The 11,391-nt window shown below is 31.7% G+C and overlaps 1 protein-coding gene across 2 annotated transcripts in view; it reads left to right on the forward strand.

Annotated features, from left to right (window-relative positions):
- KPNA5 (karyopherin subunit alpha 5) overlaps window positions 1-8,923 on the forward strand; it is a 42,630-nt gene extending 33,707 nt beyond the window's left edge. For both annotated transcript variants that reach the window (XM_008518005.2, XM_070556893.1), the window contains 2 exons: window positions 708-886; window positions 5,260-8,923. In XM_008518005.2, the coding sequence (XP_008516227.2) occupies window positions 708-886; window positions 5,260-5,447 (367 nt within the window). In that variant the 3' untranslated portion in view covers window positions 5,448-8,923. The remainder of the gene's footprint in view (window positions 1-707; window positions 887-5,259) is intronic.
- The last annotated feature ends 2,468 nt before the right edge of the window (window positions 8,924-11,391 follow it).

The following is an 11,391-nucleotide window of genomic DNA, read 5'->3' on the forward strand; positions in this document are numbered from 1 at the left end:
GCAGTCTGGCTTCAGAGTGTGTTTTTTACCTTTATGCTTAATGTGGACTTCTTGCCAAGTGAACAAATCAGTTTATTTATATTATAGAGAGTGGAAAAAGAGCTAATGGAAAAGGACAAAACATTAAGAAATGATTGGAGTAATTTTTGTGAACATTATTAATTAAAATTATTTGTAACATGGCCTGCTTTGCTCCTAGATGCTTTCTATGCTTCTGAAACACAGCAGATGTTTCAAATGTTAGCTATGATTATTTTTGTGGGGAATTTCCTGAAGTTTGATTTAGATGCCCTTTCTCCCTCATTATTTCTGTCTACTCCAAGATGACCCCTATGTGTATACATAGGCTCACCTTTAAAAAAGAAAAAAGAAGACACCTTGAGCCCACTATTCTCAGTGCTTACTTATATGCCATGCAAAAACAGGCCCTAGTACCAGTTTGCTTGTGTATATATTTTTGTAATAAATGTAATACCACTTACGGCTAATTATGTTAAATTAGAACAACAGAGTAAAAAAATTTTCAGGTTTCTGTGTAAGTGAAAATTTAAGTGTTTTTAATGTTTGAGTTTGTATGAGAATACTTTTCTTAATTGTTTATATAACATTTCACTATGAAGAATATTTTCATGTCATTGCTATAAATATTTATCTGTCATTTTAAATGTTTTTCCCCCCTCACTTTCCTTTTTTAAATTACTCTGAAGGTATTTGGTAGCCTTAGGCTGCATTAAACCACTTTGTGACCTTTTGACTGTTATGGACTCTAAAATAGTCCAAGTGGCCTTAAATGGACTTGAAAATATTTTACGTCTTGGAGAACAAGAATCTAAGCAGAATGGAATAGGCATTAATCCATACTGTGCTCTCATTGAAGAAGCATATGGTAAGCAGTCAGTTAAAAATTTATAATTACAGTCAATTTTTTTATTGAGATATAATCGACATATGACATTATATTGATTTCAGGTCTACAACGTATTGATTCAATATTTGTATATACTGCAAAATGATGCCCCCAATAAGTCTAGTTAACATCCATCAACTTACATAGTTAAAAACTTTTTTTTCTTGTGATAACTTTTAAGATTTACTCTCTTAGCAACTCTCACATATATAGTACAATATTATTAACTATAGTCACCATGCTCTGTTACATCGTCATGACTTACTTATTTTATAACTGGAAGTTTGTACCTTTAGACCCCCTTCACTCATTTTGCCCATCCCTACGTCTGCCTCTGGCAACCACCAGTCTGTTCCCTTGTTTGTTTGTTTGTTTGGGGGGTTTTTTGACATATAAGTGAGATCATAGGGTGTTTATCTTTCTCTGTCTGACTTACTTCATGTACATGATTCCCTCATCTATGTCACAAATGGCAGGATTTCCTTCTTTTTTATGGCTGAATAATGTTCCATGGTATAATATACATATACCATATTTTCTTTATCCATTCATTCATCAGTAGACTGTTAGGTTGTTTCCATGTCTTGGTTATTGTAAATAATCCTGCAGTGAACATGGTGGTGCATATATCTTTCAGAGTTAGTGTCTTTGTTTCCTTCAGATATATACCCAAAAGTAGAATTGCTGGATCATATGGTAGTTCTATTTTTAATTTTTTGGGGAGCCTCCTTACTGTTTACCATAGTGGCTGCATCAATGTACATTTCCACCAACAGTGCACAAGAGTTCCCTTTTCTCCACATCCTCACCAACACTTGTTATCTCTTGTCTTTTTGATAACCATCATTCTAACAGGTGTCAAGTGATATCTTATTATGCTTTTGATTTGCATTTTCCTGATGATTAGTGATGCTGAGCACCTTTTCCTATACCTGTTGGCCATTTCTGTGTCTTCTTTGGGAAAGTGTCTATTCATAGATCCTCTGCCCGTTTTTTAATTGGACTGTTTGTTTTTGCTGTTGTGTTGTATGAGTTCTTTATGTACTTTGGATATTAATTCAGATACGTGATTTGCAAACCTCTCATTCTGTAGGTTGCCTTTTCATGTTGTTGATGGTTTCCTTTGCTGTACAGAAGTTTTTTAGTTTGACGTAGTCCCACTTGTTTATTTTTGCTTTTGTTGCATTTGCTTTTCATGTCATATCCAAAAAACTTATTGCAAAGACCAATGTCAGGGAACTTAATGCCTATGTTTTCTTTAGGAGTTTAGTGGTTTCAGGTCTTACGTTCAAGTCTTTAATCCATTTTGAATTGATTTTTGTGTATAGTGTAAGATAGTGGTACAGTTTCATTCTTTTGCATATGGCTGTCTAGTTTTCCCAACACTATTTATTGATGAGACTAGCCTTTCTCCATTGTATATTCTGAGATCATTTGTCATAAATTAATTGGCCATATATGCACAGGTTTATTTCTGGACTCTTTATTCTCTTCCATTAATCTATCCGTCTCTTCTTATGCCAATACCATGCTGTTTTGATTACTTAACTTTCTAATATAATTTGAAATCAGGGAGCAAGATGCTTGCAGCTTTGTTCTTTTTTCTCAAGATAGCCTTGGCTATTTAGGGTCTTTTATGGTTCCATACAGATTTTAGGATTATTGTTCTATTTCTGTCATTTGTCCAAATGTCAAAATGCCATTTGGAGTTTTAATAGAGATTGCATTGAATCTGTAGATTGCTTTGGATAGTTTGGACATTTTAACAGTATTAACTCTTCGAATTCATGAGCACAGATTATCTTTCCATTTATTTGTATCTTCTTCAGTTTCTTTCATCATAGTTTTCAGTGTACATGTCTTTCACCTCCTTGGTTAAATTTATTCCTAGGTATTTTATTCTTTTTGATGCAATTGTAAATGGGATTATTGTCTTAATTTCTCTTTCTGATAGTTCCTTATTAATGTATAGAATCACAATTGATATTTGTGTATTGATTTTGTATCCTACAACTTTACTGAATTTTTTTAATTCTAACAGTTTTTTGGTAGAGTCTTTAGGGTTTTCTATATGTAATATCATGTCATCTGCAAATAGTGACAATTTTACTCTTCTTTTCCAAATTGGATGTCTTTTCTTTTCCTTGTCTTATTCCTGATCTTAAAGGAAAAGCTTTCAGCTTTCTAGGTTGAATATGATGTTAGCTGTGGGCTTGTCATTATGGTCTTATTATGCTGAGGTCTGTTCCCTCTATACCCACTTTGTTGAGAGATATTCAGTTCTTAAATAGCTGCCATTGGCATTTTCCCCCTCCAGTTCCATTAAATTTTTTGTTGTCAAAGCAGTATAATATTTAAAAAAATGTTTTTCTTTTTAATAATTTAATTTTGTTACTCTTAATTTTATTACTGTAAGAATTTCTTTTCATTACTTACCTTTCTTTACATTATCCTTGTGCACAAATACTTTACATTTATATATTTGCAGCTTATGTATAGTTTTATGTTCTACTTTCTAACATTTTGGAGAAATTTTACATTTCTACATAATTTTTATGATTTATGATAGCCACATAATGTTATATTGAGTGCCATTTTAGCCATAATGAGTGCAGTTTTATCCATACTCTTGTAGTTGACCATTAGTTTGTTTCTAATTTGTTTAGCACTTTACATGTGCCAAAATAAGTATCTTTCTGAATATTAATTTTTAGGAATGCTGCTACTGAGGCTTGGGTACAAACTTCTTTTTAAGCTTTTGATATATTTTCTCATTTTGCTTTCCAACGAATGGCATGTTACTTGACAGTGTCACTGGCATTGTATGAATCTACTACACAGTCTCTTACTTGTCTTGTTTCTTTTGCTAATTCGGAAGATGTAAAATGATCACCAAGTTGCTTTTGTGTGTTTCTTGTTTTATTTCATGTAGAAGGTGGTGTGTGTTTTCCATGTATTAATGTATTTCCTCATCTGAATTGAATATTTATTGTACTTTGTCCAGTTACCTATTTGACTCTTTTTTGTAAAAGTTTGAGTTAATTTTATTTTATAGTTTATTTTAGTATGGCTTTTCTCCCATTCTTTTTTACGTTTTTATTTTAATAAGATAAACTGTGTTCATTTATGTTTAATAAATGACTCAATCTAATCTTCTGTTCATTCGGAGTTTACAAAGTTATTGCCCCCACAGAGATGTGATGAAAATTAATTGTTTTATTGGCATACCTCAACATAATGAAGACCATAATGACAAGTCCACAGCTAAGATCTTACTCAACCTAGAAAGTTGAAAGCTTTTCCTTGAAGATCAAGAACAAGACAATGATGCCCACTCTCACCACTTTTATTCAACATAGAATTAGAAGTCCTAGCCTGAGTAATAAGGCAAGGAAAAGAAAGAAAAGACATCCAGTTTGGAAATTGGATTTATCTATTTATTTATTCCATTAAATATTCACTTTTCTCTCTTTATTAAGTCCTATTATATTGTATGGTTGATTCAGGTTTTTATTTATAATTCTTAAAGCAAGCCTGGGATATCACTTTGCCTTTATTTCAAATTATCTAATGTCACTGGTTAAAATATTATATAAATACAAGATATTAATCACTGATTTAAGAATATATCCTTCTTACAGTCATTATTTTGACCCCATACTAGAGTTTAGGCTATTTCTATCCTACAGTAATATAATTGAATAGGTTTATCTGTAATTAAATGAAAAATATTTTCAGTATCACCCAAACTTGTGTAGATTTTTTCCTTGTAAGCAGTAAAATAGAGTGCTATAGAGTCTCCCTATCCTTTCAAAATGGGCTTTTTCTGTTTGAGTTGTAGATTGTACTTTTTGTAAATTATAGAGTAGCTAGATTGGGTTTGCAAATATACTCATTTATTCCATATCGATACCCTCTGGCTCATTCTGTGAGAGAATGTGTGTGTGTAGGTTTGCTTGCATTTTAGTTTGTTCATTTGTTTTTGTTTTGTTTCCTTTTTTGTGATTTTTAGTTAGCATATTTACTCTGGAAAGGACTTGTGAAGTTACATAATCTAAAATTCATTTTAAAATTGAGAAACTAGAGTACAGAAGAACCAAACTTATTTGGGGCAAAATCACACACCTAGCAGGATTCAGTCTATGTTTTTCTTACTCCCAGGCCTGTGCTACTTCCTCATACCACACTGCCCCATTGTCTCATTCTTGAAGTATAAGGCTATCATTATGCGCAAAAGTTAGATAAAATTAACAGTCCCATTGCCGATGGACTCATGGATGCTGTTGATTATTTTGATTTAAATATATGTTGAAACTTGAGTAAGAATTTTGTTTATATGCTTTGTATAATAGGTCTGGATAAAATTGAATTTCTGCAAAGCCATGAAAATCAGGAAATTTACCAAAAGGCTTTTGATCTGATCGAACATTACTTTGGTGTAGAAGAAGATGACCCCAGCATTGTACCTCAGGTGGATGAAAACCAACAACAGTTTGTATTTCAGCAGCAAGAAGCACCAATGGAAGGGTTTCAACTTTAACTTGGTGGGAGAAAAATTAATAGCTAAAAAGGGTAGCTTCAGATATCTTCTCTTTGTTGCAATGTTAGTAGGAATGTTTGATGTGTTTTATGTAGAACAGAAAAGAAGGAAGTTGATGCACTTTTAAAAAGCGAAAGTTTTCATTCAGATGCAACCTTTCATTATAGTTTTGTTTTTAATTTGATGTGCTTATATTTATGTCTTTTATCGTTTTATCTATTTTTTGTATCTATTTGTGAGCAATTAAATACGTTATGTGAAATTATTTAATATCTTAAGCTTGAAAAGGAGAACTTTGATTAAGTATTACACAATTGTTCTTAATTTTTTCTAGCGTTCTTGGAAACTGCACGTTAGCAGTACAGCTATTGATAATTGCATTTTGGCAGTAAGTCTGACATGCCCAATTTCTACTAAATCTACCTCTATCTTGAAGCAAAAACAAAACAAAAAAGCTTCAGAAGCATGAAATAGTGTAAAAGCTAAATTAGAATGTGAACATATTTATTACCTTAAATTATAAATCACTGTGCTGTAGGTTATACTTTCCAAAAAAAAAGATGACAACAGAAAACCTGTAAAACTTATTTATAAAATGTAGAAGAAATATTGTACTGATAATCAATTAAAATGTGGCAATTGTGAAGAGAAAGCTCTTCTTCATGTTGAACACATTAAAATGATTACACAACATTTAAATATTTGTGTTTTTAACATATAAATGCTATTATATTAGTATATTTTGTATTTCGACCAAATATGCTACCATTTTTGAAATAGTTTTATTATTTTTTCACTCTTCATTTTAAAAAGCATCATGATAGAGATGCCATCATGAATCTAAAATAGTGCTGCATAGCAAAAAAATACTGTAATTCTTTGTCTGATTTTTTCAGAGCAGTAGTTGAAAAGTTTCACTTTCTTGTAGTAATGAACTTAGGTACTTGAATGGCAAAATTATCCTGAAGGAATCACCATCTTATGTGTTAAATTTTATTAAATCTACTTAATGTTTGGACACTAAAGGATGATATTAATGAAAATTGTTAAGGATTCTTTAATATGGTTGCGATCTATACATTCATGGTCCACATAACAACATTTTGGTCAGTGATGGACTGCGTATACAATGGTGGTCCCATAAGATTAGTACCATATAGCCTAAGTGTGTAGTAGGCTATACCGTATAGGTTTGTGTAAATACACTCTATGATGTTTGCACAATGACAGAATTGCCTAACGACACAGTTCTCAGAACATATTCCTGTCATTCAGCGACGCATGACTGTATTAGGAATTTTTGTTTTTGGTAATACTCAGAGGATCATAATGCTGCTTGTTATCACTGTATTAAATTACATTTGTATCAGATTGGTCAATATAATGTGTGTATTTTATGTATTAACAGCAAAAACCTCTTCAAACTGTGAAACTTTAAAAAAAGTTTCTATAGAAAAATTATATATTTATTTATAGATACATGTATATGCATGTGTCTATGTGTTATTCTCACAGTACTATACTTGGTAGAGTTTTCTAAGCATATATGGTACTGTTAAACTCAGTCTTTTCATTTATACTTACATGCAGGCTATTTACATTTCCAATTATATACGTAAAATAATTATTTAAAATTAGTTTACAGCTGTTTTAAGATGGGAACTAAAGCATTTTTGATATGACTCATAGTCTATTCTGTAAAGAAAGATTTCATTTATGATAGCATTTATAATGTTTCTGCTGGAAATCAGAGGCATGTTACAAAAAGAAAATGTATATAGAAATACTTTTAAATAATGTGACACTTTGTAAATTATACATCATGAAACTAAGCTTTTGGCAAGACACTTAAAACCTACAGCGATAAAATACAGGTTTAAATGGTGTCATAATGCTGACTGCATCTGCCAAACCTCTTTTATATCGTTAAGTCGAGGACTGTGTCTGTGCCCTTTTTATTGTAGTGGAAGTTTTGAAGCTTACTATAAAAATTTTCCTTTTGCATTATGTATGTTCAAAAGAACAGGGTAGTTATATTAAAGATTACCAAATTGATGGTGAATTTATCAGATAAATGCTTTTTTGTGGTGCAGATGGTTCTAAGTATCAGGTGACAGGGTATTCCACTCTTTGTAATCAATTGAACTTGATAATGCCGCATAATTCGTAAACTAACCAGCTGTGCCTGCTTTTATTTTGAGGACCCTGTAGTCACATTAATAAATCTCTAAGCCAAGTCTTTCAAACAAAATAGTTCTTAGAGAAGGAAAAGTATGTGTGTGTGCATACACACACATATAAAGAATGACTTCTGAGGGGAGAATTTTTAAATTTTTGCCAGTAAAACAAATGTTATATCTCTAAGTACAGGATATGACCATGTTTTAAGCATTTAAATATAAAATTATAGTTAATTTCTTGGATCTGTTACTTGGGAAATTAATTTGATTAGACTTCACTGCAAGGGACAATATCTAATAGTTGGGACTACCTGTTGGTATGGTGATGACTTTATTGAACCAAGACTAGCAAATACTTTGTTTTTAAGATTTTTCTTTTAAGTACGACTACTCTTTTCAAATGTACTATTTAAAATGCTCCAAAATGTATTTTCGTTAATCGTCACTGACCCTTGCAGAAAAAAGTTTTAACTTGCTTTCCTAAGATTTTACTATATTTAAATCCAAGAGTAAATGTGCCAAAAAAAATGTAATCACATTGTAAAGGGGAACGCATGCAATATTAATGCAAAAATCAAGAAAATACTTGAAAGTTCTTTTCATTTATTTAATTTGATGTTTTGTCTGAATTTGAATTTTTACTAGTTAATCTATGCAATTATGCTTACTTACTTTATATTTGTAAGGACTTGACTCACTGGCCTGGTTTTTTTACTGTGTTATTTTGAAAGATTGTTCTAGAACTTAATGTTTAGTGTCGTTTTGTTCACTTACTGGTAGCACCAGAACAAGAAAGCAAAAAAAACAGGTAATAAAATCTGCTGGCACAGAAATAACATATCATTTGGTAACTGTAAAACCTGTTTGCTGTTAAAGGTTGATTTGTTGGATAAATGACTAAAAGAAGCATTACCTTTGCCTTCCTACTTTTTCTTCTCTTAAGAAGGAGCATTATGGAAAAAGTAACTATAAAACAAAGTCTTAGTGGGTTTTTGTTGCTGTTCTGAGTTCAGCAATCTACTGGCTGCTTTGTGAAACTGTGAAATCAAAGTAATTGTTGTCAACCTTTACTCATTTTAGTTCATAGTATTACTGTTTATGAAATGTGACATAATAGGAGTCAAAATGATAGGGCTCTGAAAGGATAATGCATCTTTAAATTCTGATTGGGAAGTGGGGTGAGGAGTGGCTATTCTTGCCTAATTAAATTAACCAGTATTTGACCAGTATGCAATATTATGAAATGTTACAGCACTATATTAAAAATAATAAAATACTATTTTACAATTGCATTTATATAAATGTGTCTATTTCATTTGTTCTCTCTTGTGATTGTGTATTTCTAATGGAGCAAAAACAGATGCCCTGATTGATTAAAATTCCATCCACTTTCTAAAACCAGTAAGATTTTTGTTTGTGGTTTATGCTTATGGGATAAAGGAATATGTTTCTTTTGTTTTAGAACTTGTATATTCTACTATAATGGGGAACATGTCTAACTTATCTTCATATCTCAAGCCTTGGCAATCAGTGGACAGTCACTTGTTTAATTGAGACTATTTTTTTTCTTTTCTGTTATTTTAATGCAATACAATGCTTATATTTAAGTAATAAAGTTTTAAACCTAATAAATAGAAATTGGAGGGAACGTCTGATTTAACTTTCTTCATGTACTCTGGAACCCAAGGTCACATAGTAGCCAAGCCTAAGACCCCCTAGCGTAGTGTTTTTGTTTTTGTTTTTTCGTCGTCTTTTGCTACAATATTTTTTTCATTGGCTGGGTTAATTTCCCTCAGTGTTTGAAACTATGTTAATCACATAGTAGTGAAAGTATTGAATCAGTTATTTTGGGGGTACCTTGCTCTGAGTTAGGCAGTCTGCAATCTTAGTGGGAAATGAATTCCTGAAAATAGAGTGTACAGGTCAAACAACAGATTTAAACATGCAGTGGAGTTCCCTTCCCAGAAATCCCTAAGTATACATTTTAATGGTGTGTTTGCACAATTTTCTCAATGTTCTTTAATTTTCTTTCCTCCATATTTGAACAATTGACTAGTTCAGTGAGCACAGTTCCCCACTTTTAACACATCTAACGATTTATTTCAAATAATTGCAGCTGACAAGCACTACTGTACAGCACCACAAGAATTAAAATGTTGGTTGGGGGGCAGCCCTACCAAGTAAAGAACTTGAAATTGTGAGTAGCTAATCCACAAACATTTAAATTTGGAAACAGTAGGCGATTTAGGGAATTTAATGTGTAATGCCCAAAAGTGCCTGTTACTTAAAAATTGAATATTTTAAACTTGCGGACAATTTCAGGTTTGAAGGATCCTTGCAGTTCCCTTTCAGTTACAGTTGACATGTTTTTTAGAACTATTTTCTAAAATAGCATGGCAAAATTTAATATACTCTCTATTTAGGATTTCAACATGACTCACTATTTTCTGAGCATTCCATCTTTTAAATTGTCTTATAAAATATACACAAAGAATAATATGTAAGAAGAAAATTTGAATAATATTCACCACCCAGCTTAATAAATTATTATCAGTCTGTTGGTAACCATTACTCTCAATTTTATTAGTAATTCCTGTGCTTTTCCTCATTGTTTTATCTCATGTGTATGTATCCCTAAAATATATAGCTTCACTTGCCTGTTTTTGAAATGTGTAAAATGGAATATTTATGTATTCTGTGGGCTTTTTTTAGCTCAATGTTAACATTTTTTGAGACATTTATATTGATGCATATGTCTGTGGGTCATCTTAGTTGTATGCTATTCTATTTTGTGGCTACATCGTGATATATGATAGGGTAGGTCTTCTGTCCTGTTCTTCAAGACTGTCTTAGCTCTTTGCATTTCCATAAAAATGTAGAATCCGCTCGTCAAATTCCATGAAAAGCCTCATAGGGATTTTGGATGAAATAATCTTTAATCTGTACGAGAATTTCAGAGGAATTAACTTTTTGGGTTTTTTTTGCTTGAGGAAGATTAGCCCTGAGCTAACCTTTGTGCCAATCTTCCTCTTTTTTTTTTTTTTTTTTTTTTAATATGTGAGTCAGTGCCACAGCATTGCTGATGAGTGGTATAGGTCTGTGCCCAGATCTGAACCTGTGAACTCAGACAGCAAAGCAGAGTGTGCTGAACTTAACCACTAGGCTATGGGGCCTAAGGATACTTTTTCCATAAACAAGTGATAGCTCACCATTTATTTAGATCTTCCTTACTGTATTTCAACACAATTTTACAATGTTTTTCATAAAGGTCATTCACATCTTTTAGATTCACTCCAAGGTAGGACCCTTATGTTTTTTATTATTGTATAACAATACCTTTTATTACCTAAAATTTTCCAAATTGTTGCTTGGGTATAGAAATGTAATTGATTTTTGTATATTAATCATATCTAACAGCCTTGCTAAATTAATTTCAATTTGTAGATGATTTGGGTTTTCTTTGTAAATATTAACTGAATAATGGCATTTATTGCAAATTCTTATTTTTCTTTATTGCTTTAGGTAGGATCTCCAGTGCAATATTGATTAGAAGTAGTAATGGCAAGCATTTCATGCTTGTTCCTGATTTAAAAAGAAATGCTTTCAATGTTTCACCATTGAATATAATATAGTAGGTACAATTGATCTTACTTATTTGCAGACTCTGTATTATCAAATTTGCCTACTTCCAAAAGTCATTGGGGCACTTTTATGGTTATTTGTAAACATTGTGCAGAGTGGTAAAAATTGGAATCACCCAGTGT

Source organism: Equus przewalskii, chromosome 9 (genome assembly GCF_037783145.1).
Source record: "Equus przewalskii isolate Varuska chromosome 9, EquPr2, whole genome shotgun sequence".
Classification (NCBI taxonomy): Eukaryota; Metazoa; Chordata; class Mammalia; order Perissodactyla; family Equidae; genus Equus; species Equus przewalskii.